This window comes from Microcebus murinus, chromosome 1 (genome assembly GCF_040939455.1).
Source record: "Microcebus murinus isolate Inina chromosome 1, M.murinus_Inina_mat1.0, whole genome shotgun sequence".
Classification (NCBI taxonomy): Eukaryota; Metazoa; Chordata; class Mammalia; order Primates; family Cheirogaleidae; genus Microcebus; species Microcebus murinus.
The window spans coordinates 144,514,386-144,536,913 of NC_134104.1; the positions used below are offsets into that span (position 1 = coordinate 144,514,386).

General features: G+C 45.4%; 1 protein-coding gene across 1 annotated transcript in view; it reads left to right on the plus strand.

Annotated features, from left to right (window-relative positions):
* Positions 1 to 22,528, plus strand: part of ITGA9 (integrin subunit alpha 9) — a 343,148-nt gene that overhangs the window by 154,039 nt on the left and 166,581 nt on the right. Inside the window, exon 16 of the mRNA XM_020285519.2 lies at positions 17,229 to 17,378. Coding sequence (XP_020141108.2) covers positions 17,229 to 17,378 — 150 coding nt within the window. The remainder of the gene's footprint in view (positions 1 to 17,228; positions 17,379 to 22,528) is intronic.

Consider the following 22,528-nt stretch of genomic DNA (forward strand, 5'->3'; position numbering starts at 1 on the left):
GTGGTCACTTATATGTAGTCATTTACTGGGGTAATAACTTGGAATGGTTGAGCCCTTTTTTTTCTTTTTTGAAGCTTCATGTCTCTGTTCACCGTCTGTAGGTGACACACGAGTATGATATGCCATGCATATGTGACATGCTGCCAATGTGTGGAATATCTAGAGGGGGAGGCATTAAACCACCTGCAGGCAGAAGGCCACATGCTTTCAGCACCCAGGCAGTGCTAATGGGCCATCACTGTCCCCTAGCCAAACAGATTGCTGTATTTTTGTCCCATGTACCTTAACATTCTTAGAGCAAAGTTCTGTAATACTTGTTCTGGCTTTGAACAAAGCGAGTGTATCTTTCATCATATCGTGGGTCATTCGGCATCCTTACGTTATGAGGACATACCCTGTTTCAAATGCAATTTTCTGTTGTGGCACCGAGCAGATGCTGAGATTTGCTGCCCTTCCATCCAGGGAGGGTCCCAGAGGTCCCCAGGGAGGTCATCTGAAAAATGTTCACTGGAATGATGCTGCATTGGTGGAGACTGTCCTGTTCAGTATAGTAGCCACTGCTCACGTGTGGCTACGGAGCCCTCGAAAGGTGGCTAGTAGGACAGGAGAACTGAATTTTAAACTATATTAAATTTTTAATTAATTTAAGTTTAAATAACTGCATGTGGCTCATCAATGCTATATTGGACACTGTAGCTCTAGAGGAATTTTTTCCTTATGGAAAACCCCTCCTCTTAGCCCCAAGGGTCATGGAAATACACGAGCTCCTAGACTCCTCGGACACCCACCAAAGACCGTCACCAGGATCTCCCATGTTTTCAGGAGGTCGGTAGTGCATACTTTCTGCTGGATGGTTGTGGGGATCACTCTTGCAGTCTCAATACTGAACCCCTGAGATACCGGTTCTCAGTGTGAGAATAGAGGGGTGTTGCACAGGGGTCACGAGAAGGCTGTCCACAGAGGAGAGCAGACCTCCTCCCCGAGCACTGCTCCCAGTGCTGGCTTCCTCCCGTCTGATCTCTGTGGGTCCTTGGCTGGGGCTGCGGAGGACAGCAAGTCCCCAGGGAGGGTAATTATCGTTTCCTACTCTTGGTGTTTAATATCGTTCTGCTGGCTCAGACATTTGAAAGTCATTTCTTGGCACACGCCTGCATCTTGGCTGGTGTGAGAGATTTCTGGGGGACGGTGAGCATGTACTGGGGCCATACAAGGGCAGTTTTCTGTTGTGGCACTGAGCAGATGTTTGTGTGCAGCAGAGAACTCAGTGTTTGTCCCTTGCCTTAGGAACACGAGTGTTTTCGAAAGGCCCTTGGTGAGTGGCAGCTGATAGTGCTCTCCAAAGCCAGGAGACAGATTGGATTCGTGCTCAGAAATTGGGTGGCTCAGTTCCACTGGGGGAGAAGTTGAAGATGACTCTATTGCCCATGAGAAAGGTGTAAGGACAAAAAAGATGGGCTCAACATTTTTTTTTTCAACCCATAGGTGAGGAAAGGAAAATTGATGATAGACCCAAGCTTGATGGGAGGATGAGTGTTCATTGTGAATGGCATCTACATTTTCTTCATTTTTGGGATTAAATGTCTGGGCAAGGCCTGCCTCCCAGATTAAGGCATCAGAGTATAAGGGATTAATTTACATTCTACACAGCGAAAGGCACTTGAAAGATAACAGATGAATGTCTGTTGGCCAGCAAATTAGTTTTTTGCACAGTCTAGATTTAGAATATAACTTTTCCAGGAAAGAAAGGGGTTAAAATGTTTGTTGCCGCCTATCATAGTAATGAGGTGTGCAAAACCCATCGAATCCTGTAGAGACAACATCGCTGCCCAGAATCATCCCGGGCCTGGGAGTGATGTTGGGGGTGGGGGGTTGAGGGCCCTGGCAGATGTGGTCCTGTGGAAGGACTGAAGGTTCTTTTTTAAAAAAATTCAAGTTTACCGGTAACCGTCTTTAATTTGAGGGTAGCCCTGTTTTCACGATTAGTGGTCATTCCTCGAAGCTATTTTTATTCCTGCCCAGGATGGCCTGATGTGGGAAAGCCAAGCAGGGATGTTTAATTACAGGTGATTATCTGAATTGCAGCCAGAGCTTTTGCTACACGGTAGATCTTTGTTCATACCCGGTTGTGAGCTGATCTGTACATGAATGGGTGTTCTGGGTATGTATAGGGGTGTCTGTGTGTTCTTTATGGCTGTATTTCCAGAATAGTCTTTTAAAGATTATGGTCAAATTTACCTTGGTTGGAGAAGGTAGTGACTTAGAGAAGCCTCAATCATTTATGTTTCCTTTTCTAATATAAAAAGTCTTATTAAATTACCCACTTTAAAAGGTTAAGATCAAAGAGATCATAAATATAGCATGAATACTATTTTAGGAACATAATATTTAGCTATTTCTACTAATAGAAAGTGCCTATATGGAATACCGGTGCAAACAGAGATTTAGTGGAAGATGACTCAACCAACTAAGACTTACAAAAATAAACATATAGACAAAACCTTTTTCATCATCTTTGGTTCTAGATCTATCAAGAATGCTGGTTCATGGACTCCAGAGAGTTCATCAGGACTGCATGGATCATTTTAAACAATTTTGTCCTGGGGACCCCAGTAGTGCCTCAGTATTTGTGAATCATTTTAGATGAGTTTGTCCTTGGTACAAACCGTGCTGTGTTTAAAGTTCCTGGAGACACTTCCCTATGCCAATAAAAGCCTTTTACTGGACTTTTCGGTGACATGAAGTTGAAGATGTAAATAATGTTTTATATAGTAAGCAGGACCAACTCTTTTATAGTGTGTTTTATAAGTCTAGAGGATTTTGTTTGTTTCTTTGAGGTTTTCTGGGAAACTTCAGATTAGGATAGTCCTTGAAGCGGAGGCTGTAAGTCCTGGTGTTATCTGTTGGGGGGGGAGGGGGGTAGGTGCTGGCAGATAGATGGACCCTGGAAGTCCGGCTCCCTGGCACCAGAGGCTGGTGTTTTGTTTCCAGAAAGGCCCCTGCTCTTCATGTCATGGGCACCAAGGTGGAGGTCAACACCCCAAAAACGTGACTCCCTGAGACTTTGGCATCCCCAAAGTAAGTGGTGCCATGTTCTTTTCATCCACGAGCCCCAAGTTCTTCACTAGAATCACGTGCTTAGTCCTTTCCCTGCCCTTGCTGTGACATGGGCTGTGCTCTGGGCTCGTTTGCCTCGGTTCCACGGGGAACACCTACACAGCCAACCCTCCCTCACACGGTCCCTTCTCGTCCTCCACCCCCTCACACATGTCTTCCTATACAGTCTCCGCCGTCCTGTACTAGGGAAGGGATTCTTCTTCCTATGCATTGTCACCGCACTTTGCATCTCTTTAGACTTGCATTGGAACTATTTGCAAGCAGTCCTTGTTTCATCTAAAGAAAAACTATAAGCTCCCCATGAGACAAGATGAATGTCATTTACCTTTGAAGATCCTGCCACACCCTGTTCTGCTCAGAGTATATTCTAAATAAATATTTGTTAACTGAAATAATAAGGGGTGTTTAACACCTGTGTGCACATTCTTGTGTCAGGCACAGTGTAAGGTGAACCAGAGAATGACATGGCCCCCACCCATGACACTCTTAAATAACTATGCATCACAAAAGATGAATGTTTCAGCTATAGAATGCTGTGGAACAAACCACCCCAACCTTAATGATGTAAAACAACAGCCATTTTTTTATGCTCACAGATTCCGTGGGCAAGGAGTTTGGAGAGGGCACATTGAGGATGGTTTGTCTCTGCTCCATGCTGCAGGAGGCCTCAGCTGGGGAAGACTTGAACAGCTGGGCATGGGGAATCTGTGTCTAAGGTTCTTCATTCACACGTCTGGCACCTGGGCAGGGATGGCTTAGGAAGCTGGACTTAGCCAGGCCTGGGACCTCCAGGATGGTCATCTCTCCGAAGGGGAGTTAGACCTACCTCTTGATGGGAGAAGCAGCAATGTTACATTGCAGAAGAGCATGTATCATGAGAGATATTTTGCAGCCATCTTTGGAAAATACAGTCTTTAACAACAAGTGAATGTCCAGTAAGTGGCACCATCGTTCATTGTTGCTAGGTGATAGAGAGGCACTTGGGGAAAATGTGTTGGACGAGGAGATACTGGGATTCACCTTGACCTCTGGCTGGGGGAGAGGGAGGAGTGAGGGGTCCAAGGCAAGGTTCATAAGTAGGAAGGTGCAACCTTGTCTTGGGAACGAGGAGGGTCAGACTTAGAATGGCTAGCTGGGTTCAAAGTCTTGTTGTGTCTCCTAAATTAGATTTCAAATTTTTGAGGGCTGGGCTGTTTACTATTATATTTACTCAAGAGGAAGATGAATTTTTTTTCATTCTCTAAATTGTTTGGTTAAAACTCATAGTTCATCTTAAATTTGTTCAACGTTTCCATCGAATGGCAAGGTGGGAGAGGAGATGAGAAGGAGATGTGATAAATGATTTCTGTTTTTTTTTTTTTATTACCTACTTGCAAAGATTCTGGAAATACAATGATAGTTCAGAGTATTCTGCTATGATTCCTGACAGCTTGAACAGTCTCCTCAGATCATATAGGCAGACTCTAAATGACACAAGTATAGACTTAATGACACAAGTATAGACTTTGAGCCCAAGTTTCACTATTTGGAGAGAAATAATAGCTATGATGAGATTATACCAGCTAACATATAAAAAAAAGCATGTAGCACAGTCCTGTGCATTGGTGATCAGTCAATGTTAGTTGAATTCAAAGATGACAAGTGCAAATGTTGAAGGGGAAAAAATGGAAGGAAACCTTATTCGGAGCATCCATTTGACAGCGTTTCAACCCTTTCCCACAAAGTAGAGCCCCATGCCTGTCTACTCTGTTACTGCTTCAGGATCTCACGTTATCCCAGTAAACACAAAAGCTCTAGTTAAGAGACATCGTAAGTGGCATTTATTAAGTGGTTTAATTTGTGGATAGGTATGATGCTGCTTCTTTTGAGCTTAAAGATGTTTAAAATAGCCAAGGTTACAAAGGAGGGACGATTTGAAAAGAAAAGCAGTAGAGATGTGAGATATAAATACAGAAAGGAAGTAAAGGTAGAGCAAAGAAGTGAAGCTTCAGGTAAATGTGTAATAAAATGTTTATATCTATATTGTACATTGGCTGTAGGTGTAGGGTCAGCTTATTGCATAAAGCTGCCTTTTGTAGGAAGGGTGGTCTCAAAATTCGCAAACGCCTTCCTACCGGGTGAAGGTCCATCTCAGTTCGTGTACATCTGAGCAAATGTTTATCGAGTTGTCCTCTCTGTCCCGTCCCCTGTGCTAAAGGCGGGGCACGCTGAGATGAGTGTGAGGTGGCCTCTGCCCCCAAAGAGTTCAGTCTAGTTGGGGGCTAGGGGGAGATATTTTAGTCAATAAACACCATTTACTGCTTTAGATGTCATCTTGGAAGGTTGAGAGAGAACAGTGGGGACAGAGGAGTAAGACATCCCCTGGGGGAGTCAGGGAAAGATGAGCTTCAAGAAAAAATGATTCAACTATGAGGAACGCCTGTAGGGGCCAGAGACAGGCTGTCATTGGATCTGGCAACGTGGTGGCCATTGGTGACCTGGTGAAAGCCAGCAGGAATGGAGTGGCAAGGAGGAGAGTGGAATAGACCAGAGAACGAACAAGCCTTGATGAAATTATTGGAATTTTGATGACCTTGTTTTATCACAGCTTTGGGAGCAGCTGCTTCCTTCACTGGCTAAGCTGTAAGTTTTTCAGAGCAACTGTGCTGGTTCGGTTAGCCCCCGAGCCGAGCAAATAAGCCCACTGTGGTTTGAGTAACTTGGAAATCTTGTGGGGTCGGTATTTTTGACTCTCTTCTTCATTTCTCGGTCACGGTTCAGGATTTTCACACACCTCCAAGGTCCAGGGGAAGCTTCTCAGCTTTCGTAGATGCCCTCTCAGGGCTCATGAAGCAGCAGGCCTGCCTTGGGAAGGTCAGGATTCTTTTTTGTAAAAGCAGTGAACACTGCGTGGAGCCCAGAGAGCCCCCTCCCTCTGCCCTCCCCACTGCGGGCTCACACAGGGGAACAGATGCTGTCCTGTAACTCCCAGCGTCGAAGTGGCTTTGCTCTACCCTGGCCTGAAACATCCATCCAGGACCAAATTCTTAAAACCCCAGGGGCCCTGAGGTGATTTTGAGCCCAGGCCTAGAACTTGTCATAAAATGTAATGGACGGTATATTTTTAACTGCTGAGACCAAGGAGTTCATATAACCTATGAAGATTGAAACAACATAAGGTTTCTTTCTGCAGTTTTGAAGCATATTTTGAAGCAGTTCAGAAACCACAGGATGGTCTCTCTCATGACATTTTACTATGAAGATGAAAGTTTTAACCATTTCTGTGCATGGACCCCTTTGGCAGTTGGGAGATGCATATGGTTCCTTTCTCACAATGTTTTTTTTTTTTTTTTTTTTTTTTGGAGACAGAGTCTCACTTTGTCGTCCAGGCTAGAGTGAGTGCCGTGGCGTCAGCCTAGCTCACAGCAACCTCAAACTCCTGGGCTCAAGCGATCCTTCTGCCTCAGCCTCCCGAGTAGCTGGGACTACAGGCATGCGCCACCATGCCCGGCTAATTTTTTATATATATATCAGTTGGCCAATTAATTTCTTTCTATTTATAATAGAGACGGGGTCTTGCTCTTGCTCAGGCTGGTTTTGAACTTCTGACCTTGAGCAATCCACCCGCCTCGGCCTCCCAAGAGCTAGGATTACAGGCGTGAGCCACCGCCGCCCGGCTCTCACAATGTTTTTAAGTGCATATAATAAAATATACAGAATTACAAAGAAATTCAATTATATTGAAATTTAGTTATCAAAATGTTTTTTAAAACTACATTTATGAAATAATTATAACATATACCTGCTTTTGCTAATGCATTAAATAATGAGATCTGAAATTTGGAAGTACTGATGAGCATAAACAGTATTTCAGTGTATCTATAACTAATATGATGTGAAATATCTCAGATTCCTATTGATGACAAAGTCATGGGTCTTTCTCATACTTCTCTGGTTTGCTGCCTACATTTATAATGGAAGGAAATGCTAAATTTCAGTCAGAGGTTAATAAAAATAAAGATGTTAAATTTTTTTTCTCCATCCAAATTCACATCACATTGAATTCTCTTCTAGGTTAAGAACCTCTGTGGTTTAAGATATAGTTTTGATTGACAGTAGTAAAACAAACCAAAAGAAGTCTATGGTTTATGTGACATGCAGTAATAGATCAGCTCTTCAGGGTGAGAAGCTCATTATTAATCCAGTGGATGGTCCAAGTCCCAGCCCTTTTCTTTCTGAGCTTTGCCCTTGGTAAATCTCAGTATCTCACACACGTTGGACAAAGGTGTTTTGTGAGCAGCTATAAAAAAAAAAAAAAGAGGTTTGCTCTGAGGAGACCTGGGGGTGATCTGTGTCTTTAACCCACCCCCCTGGGCTCTAAGACTTACTCTTGGAGACCTAGCTCTGTTCTTTTTGAGAATAAATAAAAGGACAGAGACTCCAAGTTGAACACAGTGGAGAGTAAGTGTCGAATTGATGGTATCTGCATGTAATCGCCACGTGTTCCCACTCTCGACGCAGATCTTGGTCAGACGTGAGCTCTGGGCCACCCTAGCACTTTATCCAGCTTTCCCGCCTCTTTAAGGATTCGAAACCAACAAATTCAGTATGGAATGTATTACATGGTATCTTGCATCCAGTTCCCAGAAGCAGAATCTGAGATGAGGGGTTTTGCCAGGTTTATTGGGGGAGTGCTCTCAAAGGGAGGGAAACAGAAAGGGGCAGGGGGAACGCTGAGTGAGGCTGTGGTCTCAGGAGAAGTCTAGCCTCAGCCTCACCCCTGGGAGAGCTCTGGAGTAGAGCTCACAGTACCAGCAGCAAGAGGACTGGCTGTTTTCCCGCTGCTTCAGCCAGCCGGGAGAATGAGGCAGGTATTCGTTTTTGATGCTATATCAAAAAATTACAAACTTAGGAGCTTAAAACAATAAACATCTACTATCCCACAGTTTCTATGGGTCAGGAGTCTGGGCATGGTCCAGCCGGATCCCCTGCTCAGGGTTTCCCAAGGCAATCAAGGTGTTAGCCAGGTATTTTCTGCAGCTTGAGGTTGTCTCCCAGGCTCACGTGGTTGTTGGTGGAACTCATTCCTTACAGCTGTGGAGCTGTGACTTGCTTTTTAAATATCAGAAAGAAACTCTCTTTCCTGCTTCCCATCTCCTAGCAGCTCTTTTCGAAAGGGGTCACCTGAGTAGGCCCGCCCGGATCAGCTCTGTTCCAATTGACTTAATTCTACTCATTCAGGACTTCGATTACCTACGCAAATTCCCTTCACCTTTGCTATACAACGTATCGTTATCACAGGAGTGACACTCATCGTATGTCCAGTCCTTCCCACCCCCAGGAGAGGGGATTATACACGGGCATGGGTCACTAGGTCATCTTAGAATTCTGCCCATCACAGGGTGTCGTCACTTTGCAGGCTTTCTCTAGAGGAGATGGCCCTGTCACCCAAGGACAGTTCTCCTGAGAAGGTTGTAGGTATAGCCAGTGCCCTGTAGCAGCTGGGGCACTAACAGTGTCAGCTACATATGGGAATCCTCTGACACCTGTAGCTTTAAAAATAGAGGTCTGAGCTGCTGTGGAAAGAGCTGCTTTGGGAGCCTGCTTTCCGCCCCCATGCCACCCTGACCTCACGGTTTGGTGGTAGAGACAGACATAAGGACAAATCATTGCACAATACGTCAGGCACCCAGTGGTGGCCATGCTGGCCAGAGCCTGAACAAGAAGGAGTTTGTCCTCTGCAGACCAGTGTCTCCTGAGGGCACTCAGGGCCTGTTTGGGTCACTTAGGAAACCATCTGCAGCTAATCACAACCCTGCCCTTTCTGCTGCATTTCCCTCCCAGGAAGAGGCTGGGATTCAGAGGGGCCCACAGGGCTGCAGGTTCAAAGACTCCCCTCACCCCAGCATCCCTCTCTGATCTCTGCTGCATTCTCGCTCTCTCAGAGTCTGGGGGCAGAGGGGAGAAGTGTGCCGGCTCTGTTGTCTTGATGAGTCTCTTTGCCTCTCAGTTTCCTTATCTCTACAATGAATGGTTTCCAGGTGGTCGTAGGGGATTCCCCTTGGGATGCCACAGGGTGGAGGGTAGGTGTTGAGCAAGCAGGGACTCTGTCTCTCCTGCCTCCAGCAGTCCTTATTTTGTCTGCATATCGTGTGTGTGTATATATTTATACTTCTGTTGCCGCAGTTTTTTGTAACAACGGGTTATTGTTGTGAGATCAGGTTTTCTAGAGCAGAGCTTGAGAGAGGAATTCAAGTTCGTATGATTAATTAAGAGGAGCTCTGAGGACAAGGGGAATAAGGGAAGCAGGCTGGGCGGGTGCTGTCCCCTGGAGGCAGCCTCCTCCTGACCCAGCAGGAGCTCTGGAGCTTGAGTTGCCTTGCAGTTCTTGTCCCACCTTGAGGCAAGGGGTCAGCCTTTTGAACCCCAGGCCAGTCAGTTGTTGCTAGGAGGCTGGCCCAGTGGGGAGAAGTGAGGGGTGTAAAACCTAGGCGAGATGCTCCCATTTAACCAAGGACAGGTCTCTGCAGAAGAAGGGGCAGTTGCGTGCTGATGGCAGCCACTGTGGGCGGGGGTGGGAGCAGCTGGGGGATGGGTGCCACAGCCCTGAGAAGGCCTGTTCTCATCCTCCACCCCCATAGATCCTTCATCTCTGGGGTTCTTGTCCTGAGGCTGACTTTAAAAGTTCATAGCAGTCCTTGTTGCCCACAGAATGGTTCCTGAGGCCCTGGGCCCCGGTTCCAGCCTGCATTATCCCCCTGCTCCTGACCTTGGAGTCTTTTTGGTTTGTTTGTTTGTAGTCAGAGTTTCACTCTGTTGCCTGGGCTAGAGTGCCATGGCATCAGCCTAGCTCACAGCAACCTCAAACTCCTGGGCTCAAGCAATCCTCTTGCCTCAGCCTCCTGAGTAGCTGGGACTACAGGCATGCACCACCATGCCTGGCTAATTTTTTTTTAATATATATATTTTTAGTTGTCCAGATAATTTCTTTCTATTTTTAATAGAGACAGGGGTTTCACTCTTGCTCAGGCTGGTCTCGAACTCCTAAGCTTAAATGATCCTCCCGCCTCGGCCTTCTAGAGAGCTACGATTACAGGCATGAGCCACGGTGCCTGGCCCCCACCTTGGGGCCTTGCCCCCCAGCCCTTCCCAGGTGGTGTGGAGGTGATGCTGATGATGCACTCAAGGCTGACTTCTTGCTGCGTGCCAGGAGCTCTCCAAGGTGCTCAGTGGCTATTGTCTCTCATCTTCACAATAGTCATGCAAGGTTGATTCAACCTGTTGTACATCTGAGAAAACAGGTTCAGAGGGAGTAAGTGAAGTGACCAAGGTCACATGGTTTGTAAGAAATGGAGCTGGGGCTCCTTGGACTGTCTGATATCCTTCTTTTCTCCCTCTTTTTGCCGCCTCGCTCCCGGACACCTAGTTGTCCACTAGGCCTCCACATTATCTTGGCCAGCTGATAAGGGTGGCCTTCGTTGCCATCCCCCTGCCAGGCTGCTGAAGGTCCAGCTTTGCTTCCAGGAGTCACCTCCTCTCCAGGGATTCGTGACACGCCCACTCCTGTCCCCTCTGGGCCAGAAGTGATCTCTCCCTCGTTGGGGTCCCATGGTTCTTGCAGGGCACCTTCTCCTCTGCACCACACCCTGTTTGCCACCCCTCTGCAGCTCCATGCCTCACATGGTACCAGGCACAAGGCACACAGAAGCCAAGTGTTGGCAGAAGGCAGCCCAACTGAGGTTCCTCCAGAGAGCCACGAGAAACATCCATCCATCATCCTTCCACTCTGCCCCCACACCCCTCCCCCACCCCCACCCCCCGTCGTGCCCAGCCCTGCCTGGGTGCCCTGTCCTGGCAGAGGGAGCTCAGGGCAGAGCTAAGATCCAGTTCCCACAGCCACGGTTACCACCCTACCCCACCCAGACTCTCAAACACAAGAGCAAACCGTTTTCCAAATTTCCAGCTAGATGTTGTTTTACCTTTCAAGAGGAAAAAGCATCAATGAGGCTATGTGATTTTCATAAATAAGTACTTATTTATGCAAATATGTTAATTGGGTAATTGATGCTCTCTTGCCTTCCCTGAGAACTGATGTTTGCCAAAGGAGTGTACATTTCAGACTAATAATGATACCTAGTACCATGATATAATATTGGTTATAAAGTAGTACATAGTCATAGTAAAATCTCTAATCTAATTGAGAAACTTCTAGAAACAAGATGTACTGATTTGCTCACCACTTCCTGCTTGCATGAGAGGATTTCTGAAGTTCTTTGAATTCAGTTATTTTTCGGAGCTCTGACTGTCCAGTCAGTGTTTTTAACTGAACTCATTCAAAGATAAAGTTTTATCTCTTTTTGTTCCCAGTGTAAGTCTTGTCTTATAAGACTGTTGCAGTCAATTGTGCTTTTCATAAAGTTTTGGTTAAAATTATTTCTAGAATTTTCTCCATTGTTTTTAATTTCAATTTTTGTTTACTTTTTAACTTGTTGGACTGCAAATGAAACCACACTTGGCCTCAATTTGTTCTCTTGTAAAATGGGAAATAGGTTCTTGCTGTAGGCACAGTTCACAGTACGGCTTTATTTCACAATAGGGAGATTTTTGCAAATTTTCATATCAGAGTTGCCATTTTAAAAATTATGGTAAAAATAACTATAATTTATTGCTTATCTACAGTATGCCCGTCATTGTGCTGGTTGTACTTTATAAGTATTACTTATTATATAATTATAAATGTGTTATACATTTCAGTATGTCCTGTGTGTCTCTTAGGTTTATTTCTGAATTTTCTATCCTTTTTCCTGTCCATGCTTTGATCTGGATATTTCCTATGAACTTCCTGGTCGCCAGCCCTCCCTTTTGCTGTGTTCAGTCTCCAGTAAAACACATCTTCTCTTCTCGCATTTTCTGCTTGGCATCTTAGTGTCACAGCCCCATGCTGCTGTGGAATTAGCAGATGCCTTGAGGATGAAGGGTGGTGCACAATACTGAGAACACCTCAGTATACTCCTTTGCCTTTGAGATCTTGACCCTTCAAATCCTGACTGCCTTAGTAGCCCTGAGCTCTAAGTTTTCTCTTCCCAGACCCATAAGACTGCCAGAAATTCAGCTCAGAACTCAGCCTTTTAGCCCCCTCTTTACATCCAGTTTCAAAACCTCTCGTTTCACATTGCTCACAAATCTGGAAACACCTAAAGGGAAAGGAGCCGAAGAATGTTGGGATCACCTCCGCGCTCTTCCCTTCTCTTTGAGAGCCTGGAACCCCGGAGTCCTGGCTGTCTTGATACTTCCCTGAAAACTTTGAACAGGTGTGTGTGTGTCCAGCATTTCTAGTTGTCACAGGAGAATAGATCTTTGTTTAAGTTATTTTACCATTCCTGAGGAAATGCAGAATCCTCAGTTTGCTTTTGAAAGGATCTTCAAGGTTATGAGGGTTTTACACTAGCCTATACCATATCAGCTGCCATTCTGATTCTTATGAACATAGAGATAAAGGAAAAGGCATCCCACTTTTGAAGACTCCTCGTTTCTAGGAATGTCTGCAGAGTAACCAGAGGCGGAAGTAGGGTTGGGTGCAGAGAAATAAATAGTAAGAAAGGAGAGAGGATGGAGGGGACAGAAGGATCACATGTTTGGAAAAAGAAAAAATACTGAAGTCTCTTTTAAAAACACTTAGAGGATTTTCCCCAAGCCAATTATCTGGCTTAATGCTAACTGCTTATTTGCTGACCTTCAAATTTAAAGTGTGGCCAACCCTTCCTGTTTTCATTTAATTTACCCCTGTAGCTGCTGGGTAGCTAAGGAAGAGAAAAACCTTTCCTTGTTTGGTGGAGACAAGCGGTGGTGAGGTAGGTTTCTAGATCACGTGGCTAGTCAGGCTATGTTCAGGTCCAGTTTACTTAGGGTCATGGAGTGGGAGCTGGAATCTAGTCACCAGGGTGTTTCTCCTAAATAGTAGTGCGCATCCGCCTTTGACCAGGTCGATAGGGTCCCCTTTTCACCATCTCCCGTGAAACCCTGTGGCAGCCTCTTCCCTAGCCTGCTTCTCCGTAGTCCTACACCCAGAAATCCACTTCCATGCTAGAGCTAGAGGCATTTTTCTAGATCACAGCTCACAGGGCCTCCATGCTGGCCTCCCTGCCCCCATCAATCCAAGTAGCAAGAGGGGTTTTTTTATAACAGCTTCCAGCATCATGTTACCCCACTCCCAGCTTGTCCTAGCTTTTAAGATGAAGTCCACACAATCTATAAGTCCCCCTGAGATCTGTTTTCTGCATGAGCTTCCCTACCCCCACTGCTGCCCACCAGGTTGAGTTCCCGCCTTGGGAGTCCAGCGCAGTCCACTGGACGCCACGTGCCCTCCACGCATGGCACAGCCGTGCCTCTTACTTGCCCTCTGGCTGATGTCCCTCTGTCTTTCTACTCAGTCCAGGGGCATCTCCTCTAGGAAGCTTACCAGCCCTCAGCCTGAATCAGGTGTCCTTCCTTTGTGTTCCCAAAGCCGCCTCTGTCCGAGTGCATGTTGCCCTGCATTGTCATTGCATGCCTGTCTCCCCTGAGTCTAATTATTCCCTGAGGGTCTTTCATGTCTGTTTCCCTGGGGCTCAGCACATTGCCTGGCATAAAGTAAGCACCCAATAAATTTCAAATGGAGCATATGTTAAGTTCCCCATAAAACCTCAGCTGCTGCTAATGCTGCCACCAGTCTGGGTATTCTCCTCCCTGGGAGCTCCTTGAGTTTTCAAAGACAGGAGACTCATGTAGATTTTTAGCAGGAAAAGGTAGATCCTTGCCTTTCACTCTGTCAGAATAAAAAGATTTATGAGAAACTTTAGAAGCTCAAACCTTAGAAGCTTCAGTTTGTAGTGGTGATTTTTTTTTTTTTTAAGTAGTAAAATTTTAGCGACTGTGGTCTGTGCTAGAGCTCTAAACGTCTTTTTCTATCCTGAGGAGTTCCTCCACTTAATTGCAGTACTGAGCTCAGGGAAGCTGCACTTCCAAAAATGAAAGGAAACCACTAAATGGTGCTGCTACTTTTCCTTTGCAGCTCAGATAAAACAAGCACAGCGTGGGAAGGCGGGGCCATCCTTTTGGGGGTGTTGGCCTGAGTCTAATTGCTACAGCCGCCCTTACCTCCACCCACGTCTCAGTGTGGTTTGGGTCTTGTCTGCCCAGAGCTACTGGAACATGTAATAAGAAGCTGCTTTTCAAACTTCTTAATGAAAACAGGCTCCTGTAGTCATTGCCCAAGAGGAGCATTTGCATTCCTAGATGTCCAAATTCATCCCTCATCCAAAATAAGGTACCCCATGACTAAGGTTTGCCTCCGCAACCATGGTGGCTTATGTGGCTGCATTTAGAAATAGCCCTGTTTCAAGCCCCTATTTCTTAGTTATTTGTCATTTATTCACATTAATCTGCGTGTGTGAGCCATTTCTTTCCTCACCCTGTGTGCTCTTATGTAAACAAGTAACTGTTTAGGATGCTGTCAGAACCTAAAGCAGTTGGGATGGTGTTTAAATAGTATTTCATGGACAACAAGGAGAGTTGTCCATGATTCCTCTTGCTGGCTTTGGGAAGGAAGGTGATTTATTTGAGCTCCCACGCCCGTGTTGCCTCGTCTGATAATTGGGGGCAATAATTTACAAGCTTGGGTATTGTGAGGATTAAGTAAAACAGTTTCCGAAAAGAGCTGGCCCAGTCACTGAGACACCTTTGGTAGCTAGGAGACGTGAGGTTACCTCTGGCTCCCTAGCTCGTCTTCAGAAGAACAAATTGATTACTGACTTGTTTCATCATGAAGGATTTAAATGCAAAACCTTAAGATCATTACCCTTAAAGAAACACTGGAGAATTTATTTGTGGACACATTATGATTGCATTCATGCATTCCTCTCCACACCACCAGTAATCTGTAAGTTCTGGTTAGCAGGGTCAGTAGGCTGGGAGGATGTGGATCCCAGGCATGTGCTTTGCTCCCTGAGAGGACATGGGTATCAAAGGTCTGTTCCTAAAATCTGGAGTTCAAGAGGATTTTCTGGAAATGGTTTGTCCAAAGCCTCCCTCGTCACTCCCCTGGAGAGGTCCTGTGTTGCATTTATGCTGAATAATTGGCTTTATTCCCAGCTGAATGCTTTCCCGAACACACATGTAAGTCATCTGCCAGTTGCTCAGCCTCCCACTGCTGGAGTCATCTGTCCCCCCTCACCCTGTCCCCCATGCCCCGCAGCTCAGCAGCCACTGGCGTGGCCACATCTGCCTCCCCTTCCCATGACACTTAGCTTGTCCCACCATCTCCTCTCCTGGGCTGCTGCGAGAGGTGTCTAATCTGCCCTCCAGCGTCTCTGAGCATGTCCTACTCACCACCCTTGTCCTGAGGAACTCGGGAAACACAAGGTTCCATGGCCCAGTTAACTTGGGACCTTCTCAGAGGCAATGGCATGAAAACAGAAACAACAAACAAAACAGAATAAAACCCTCTCTGAATTTGGTTACCTTGGTGTCACCCAGCTTATTTAATCCCATTCTCTTATCTATTCTGCCCCCAGGGCACTGAGGTTCCTAGGACCCATCTTGGAGAATGCCACTGCAGCTTGTGGATGGGCTGCCACCTACTCGCATGTTAACGTAGCTTTGAGCCCAAATGTGGGTCAGTAAGGTCATCCAAATGATGACATGCCGTATGTTATTAAAAAGAAGGTGGTACTGACAGGCTGTCTCCCAGATACATGCTCAGTGGAGAAAGCAAGGCACAGTGTGAGATGCGCTACCACTTGCTGTATATGCTTAGACGGGATGGATACTTAAGTATCCCCAAACTGGCAGGCATGTGTGTCTCTAGGGAGGGACACTGGGTCTTGGGGGGTAGAGGGGGGCAAACTCCTCCTTGCATGCCTCCTGAGACCTTCAGAACTTTCTACCATTTTGATCACAGCACTACTCTGCTCCAAACCCCAAACACAGAGAATAAATAGCGTGACATCCTTGGCTCTGTGCTCGTGGCCCTGAAGTTGGCCTCTGCCTGCCTGCCCAGCTTCTCTTCTCACTCCCTGCCAGGGCCATGCCCACGTCCCTGCTGCCCAACACCCCATCTCTTGCCAGGGACTTGGCTGTTTGTGCCACTTTCCATTGCCACTTCTCAGATTTGCCCTGCTCCACTTGGAAGGCCTTGGAGCAGCCCACCCCCTGAAGAGCACGCTGGCCCAGAATGCAGGACTCCCTGCCGGCTTTACTCCTGCCTCTGATTCCGACTCGTGAGACTGTGGGGGCCTAGAGTCCCCAGGAGGCACCCAGGGAGGAGTTTGGGTGTGTGGCATTCTGTGCAGAAAGGCCAAGAACTCCAGGGCTGAACAGACATCACTCAAAATCCTTACTAGCCACGTGCCCTGGGGAACTAGTCTTGCACCTTCCTTTTCTGTATAGTGGAGGATAATAAGCCTTCACTCACAGGGCTTGGGCATGTTGCTCATCTCCCTGGAACACCTAGCACAGGCACTGGCATCTTGTAGGTGTTCAGGGCAGCTTTACTCTCTTCCCTTTCTTTTCCCATTGCAACTGTCAATCTACCATTCCCCAGGGTCTCTAGGTTCCTGGATTTCAAAGGAAAGATCGCAGGCCAGAAGTCAGACTTTCATCCCTGGCTCCACTGATGACTAACTCTGTGACCACACTGGGCCCTCCAGTGTCTTTGGGTCCCCTGCCCTAACACAAAATCCATATTTATCTCAACACAAAAGAGCTTTGATCATCAAAACACTGTGAACGCAAAGGGTTAGCAGTGTGAGTGCAGATGCTCTCCTGCCTCCCGACTGGCTTCTAAGAATATTTGGAAGATGAGTAAAGTAATGTCTTCCATATGCTCAAGAGACGATGATTTAGGAAAGGCAAGGCAAGGCAAGGTACGGAAGAAAAGCCCGCACCCATCAGTGGAGTGGCCTTGGACAAGATGCTAACAACGCCCTAGGCCCCAGTCACCTCATTTAATGTATGCAAGTAATGAAATCCTGCCTCACAAGGGCGATTGTGAGGATCACATGAGGCAGCCCATGTGGAAGGTCTTTGTAAACTGTGAAGTGCTCCCCAACTGTCAGCCAGCATGAGTGATTAAAGCGTGTATTTGTCTATTGTTTCAGCGGAGGGTGCAGGACGTCATCAGCCCCATCGTGTTTGAAGCGGCCTACAGCCTCGGCGAGCACGTGACCGGGGAGGAGGAGAGGGAGCTGCCAGCCCTGACACCGGTTCTCCGCTGGAAAAAGGGACAAAAGATTGCCCAAAAGAATCAGGTCAGAACCTTAAAGCACGTGACCGGGACCCGAGGTGGCAGGTGCACACAGCGGCGGGAGTGATGGCCCAGAAGTGGAGGGAGCTGTGGCGCTGGCGGCCTGAGATGCCACAGCCAGGCCACCCCCCTCATCTGCAAAATGATGAAATACATGCAGGGTTGCTTCCAACCACTACGGGATTTAAACATATTGAGACCATTCTTGAGGTATTAGAAAGTTATAATCTCTTTGGGGTCATGTACTGGCCTCTTGGCCCCCTGAACTTGACCCTTGTTCCTAGACTGCTTCCAGTGTTTAGGTTGGTGCATACGTAGTAGGTACAAAGAAGGGTTTGGGGTTTGAGACGTCCATCCAGGTATTCAAGTGAGGTTTTTGCCAAGTTGTGTCCCATTTTCTCCCAAAGTCTCTCCCACCACATCTTGGGTCCCAGGTGTCCTAGAAGCAGAGTCTGAGATAGGGATTCAGGAACACGTGGTCTAATGAGGCTTTGCTCTTGGGGGAAACCTGTGAAGAAAGTCAGGAGGCTGAACAAGAATGTGGTCTGAGCGGAAGTCTAGCTGGGGGACTCCAGAACATACATTGTACCAGAGAGTTGTCCTCTCCTTGAGGCAAGAGAACTGGCCTTTCGTACCCCACATCAGCCTGCCACTGGGTGTGGGTGTGGAAGGGGAATGCAGCCCTCTTGAAAGAGGATCCCTTCACCTGAGGACAGTTCTCTGGAGAAGAAAGCAGGGGTGAGCTGTTAGCTGACCTACACTCGCATCAGCTGGGGGATGGCCCGCAGTTGACCGTGCCTACGCCACCTAAACACACAACCTCTGAGAAATACCGCCAAGAGGTTTTGATTGAAAACATGAACTTCTTTCGAAGCACAAGTGCCCCAGGAGGGTGGCCTGTAAGTCCTGCTGGTGACTGATACTTGGAGCAGGCTCTGGAGGAGTGAGAGAAGAGAAAGGGGGACACAGGGTATCTGAGTGGGTAGGCAGAGAGGAAAGGGGCTGGCCTTAGGGGGAGGCATGAGGAAGGCAAGGAGAAGAGAAGAAGATGAGATGAAAAGGGAAGGAAGAGACAACTTCTGCCTTGATTGACAAGTAGAAATTGATATCCCCTTTTGAAAGTGAAGTCAAGAGAAGCAGCCAGCCTGGGAACTCAGGAAACCATAATGTTACGATAACTCCTAGATAATTAGTCTCCAGCCCCAGCATTACTTTGCTTTCTAAGGTGAAATCTTTGCTAGCCTGATACACTCACCCATGCTTCTACCGTGTTTCCCTGAAAATATTTTTTTTCTAATATTTTTCTTATATTTATTTTTCCTCAAGAAGATACCCTAGGGCTTATTTTCAGGGGATGTGTTATTTTTTTTAAGCACCGTACAACAATCTACATTTATTCAAATATAGTTAAGTCGTCTTCTTCTGGAACATCATCATAACTCTCCAAACCCCGAATTCCAGCCTGAATTTCTTGTGACTCTATTTCCTTTAGCACCATTGGCCCCAGTCTCTCATGTCAAGCAATAGAGCTCTCATGAGACAAATGAGAAGGGCTGCTCATCTTCTTTACCCCTACGGGAAGAAATGCATGGGTTGTGCAGATACGCTGTGTAGCCACGCCCATCGCTAGGTCTTATTTTTGGGGTAGGGCTTATATTGTGCAAATGCTTAGAAATCCTTCTAGGGCTTATTTTATGGGTAGGTCTTATTTTCGGGGAAACATGGTGTTATGAAAGGGATCCAAACTTGGGGTACCGGGAATCACTTCAGGGTCCTCTCTGCTTGTTGTGTCTCTGAACTGACCGGGTGAGGCAGACGTCGACTCTGTTCAGCATCTTGCTAGCCTTGGGTGTACTTTCTGCAGTGAACCCAACTTGTGTTCCTGAAAATCCATCAGTAGCACAGGTGTGTGGGCCTTCTCTAGTGAAGAGCATCTTAGGACCATTAATTACTGACACTTTTAGATTCAAGCAGCCCAATTAAAGTCAGAGCTGCAGGGACAGATTAGTCTCCAGTGCTGTTCCTAACTAACCACTCTGGTTCAAGATGGCCCACCAAGCACAAATGTTTGTGCCTGCACCTTCTAGGACCCCTTTGCAGTGAATATAAATGAGTAGATCAGAACAGGCAGGAGAACACTGCAAGGGGAGGGGCATCAGTAATTTTCTGTATTGACTATATTTCTATTTAGTCATATCCAGTAATTTCCTGGAATGAGTAGAGAAGCTGGGAGAGTGTTGTTGGGTGAACTTTAACTAGACATAGAGGGACTGAGTGCCTCACGCAGCCACAGCCACTCCAGCAGTTACAGAGGGGGCAAGAGTGAGAAAAGGGCTGAACATGGGGATGGGTGGGAGGGGTCATTGTTAAGTGAAGGCTAGCGTGTGGAAGAACTACGAGTTGATTTTTCGCCTTTGTCCTCATCCCTGCATGCTTCAGGCATGCGGAATAGCAAGCAGCCAGGCATCTCCTTCTCTAAGAGTGGAGTACTGCTTGGGTAGTATGGGTGCACTGGTATCCCAGGGGAAAGCCTTACTTCTCTGGCATTTGAAGTTGCCAGTGCAAGAGTTGGCTTTCCCTTCTACCATCACCCGAACACACCCACAGATTTTCTAATCAGCTCTTTCACCCTATTTTTAAATATGAATGGACAACCAAGGAAACCCAAGATTGGGGTTTGCATGAGAGATAGATGAAAATAAATTATCAGAATAACTGACTTAAGAGATTATAAAAAAATTTTAAAAACCCACTTCATCTTAAAGTCTATACAGTTAACACAGGAGATTTCAGAATATATTCCATCCATTAGAAAATAGATGGAATTCTATTTCTTTTTAAAGGGAAGAATCAGAGACAAGGAAAGGGTTTTTGCAAATTAAAAATATGGTTGCAGAGCCAAATACTCAGTGGAAGGATTAGAAGGTAATCTTAAGAAATCTTCTAGTAAGAAGAGCTAAAAAGGTTGGGCACAGTGGCTCGCACCTATAATCCTAGCACTTTGGGAAGCCAAGATGGGAGGATTGCTTGAGACCAGGAGTTTGAGACCAGCGTGAGCAAGAGTAAGACCCCATCTCTACAAAAAAAAAAAGCTAGAAAAATTAGCCAGGCGTGGTGGCACATGCCTGTAGCCCCAGCTACCCAGGAAGCTGAGGCAGGAAAATCACTGGAGCCCAGGAGTTGGAGGTTGCAGTGAGCTGTGATAATACCACTGCACTCTAGCCTGGGCTACAGAGCAAAAACCTTTCTCAAAAAAAAAAAAAAAAGCTAAAAGATAATAGAAAAGTAAAGCTAAAAGGATAAATCCACAAGGTCCCATATCCAAGTAATAAGGACATAAAAAATGAAAATAGAAAATGCAAATGAAATTATAAGAGATAATAAAATGAAATTTCTGAGTTAAAGAGAGATGCTATTTTTTTTTTTAATTTAAAGGGCCCACCAACTTATAATCAAGATGAACAAAATTATCCTTGACACATTATTTTGTCTAGCAGATCATTTTGTCACTGCTCCCAAGACAAAAGGAAAATTCTAAATGTGTCCAAGACAGGGAATGCAGCATGATGGTAGAGGGGGATATCAACTTACAACAGAATGAGAATCAAACTGAGTAGTGAATTAGGCTTTTGATTAGCAAGATTAGAAGCCAGAATATGGTAAAATAAGGGCTTCAACATTCTAAGGGAAAGAGATTTTGAAATTAGAATTTTATTTTTAGCCTAACAATCAAGTATAAGGTAAAAGTCACTTTTCAGAGAAGCAAGAGCCCAGAAAGTTCACCTCCCTAATGACACTTCTAAGGAAATTATCTGAGATGCACTGCAACAAAATCAGGTGACAACTATAAGGAGCAAGATGTGGAATAGAAGTAACTTGAGAACTCATTCCCAGAAGTCTGATGGCAGTAAATCCTAGGATGGTAACTGAAGCAATCCTAAACAACAGTTGATCAAACTTAAAACATAAGATCAATGAACTTCAAGAAAATGAAGCCAAGCAATAAACAGAGTGATGAAAAACTGGCAAATATTCAAGACACAGTGTGGATTGAATGTATTTCTTCTATGGATAAGAAAAAAAAAAAACAGTCAAAAACTCCTGGAAAAATAGAAATATAGTCAATACCTGTACATATGCTCTTTGACTTACTGTGGGGTTACAGGTTATATCCTAATAAACCCATCATAAGTTGACAATATTGTAAGTTTAAAGTTAATTTAATACACCTAACCAACTGAACACCATAGATTAGCCTGGCTTACTTTAAACATGCTCAGAACACTTACATTAGCCTACAGCTGGGAAATATCATCTAACACATAACCTATTTTATAACAAAGTGCTGAATATCTCACATAATTTGTTGAACACTGTACTGAAAGTGAAAAACAGAATGGTTGTATGGTTACTCACCACTAACATACATAGCTAAAAGCACACTGGTCCTAAAGAATGTTTGAAACATTGGACAAAAATTAATATCTAGATGATGATACTAGAATGACAGGGTCATTAATTTCTCTCTCTTCTGAGGAGGCTTAAGAATAGTTGGTAGAAGGCACTGAGGTATTTACACTTGGCTGATGGTTTAGCAGGTGTAGTGTTCTTTAGAAAGATGTCAAGTATCAATTGTGTATCCTTGTGATTGCTGACGGGGAGCTGCAGCTCACTGCCACTGCCCAGCATTGGGCAGTATTTCCAGAATATTCTCAAGAAAAGATCTAAATTCAAAATTTGAAGTACAGCATATATTTGAATGTGTATTGCTTTTGCACCACTGTAGAGTTGGAAAATCGTAAGTCAACTTGCAATCCATTGCAAATCATGGACCAAATATAAATGGTCAAATATAAAACAAATTAAAATGTGGCAAAATAGCCTGTTATGACTATCAGATGCTTTTTATAAGTCTCATGGTAACCATAAGGCATAAGCCTATAGTAGATACACAAAAAATAAAAAGCAGGGAATCAAAACATACCACTAGAAAAAATCACTTAGCCACGAAGGAAGACAGCAAGAGAGGAAGAAAGAACAGAGGATCTACAAAACAACTAGAAAACAATTAACAAAATGGCAGTAGTAGGATCTCGCCTATCAGTCATGACCTTGAATATACATGGATTAAATTCTTCAATAAAAAAACACAGA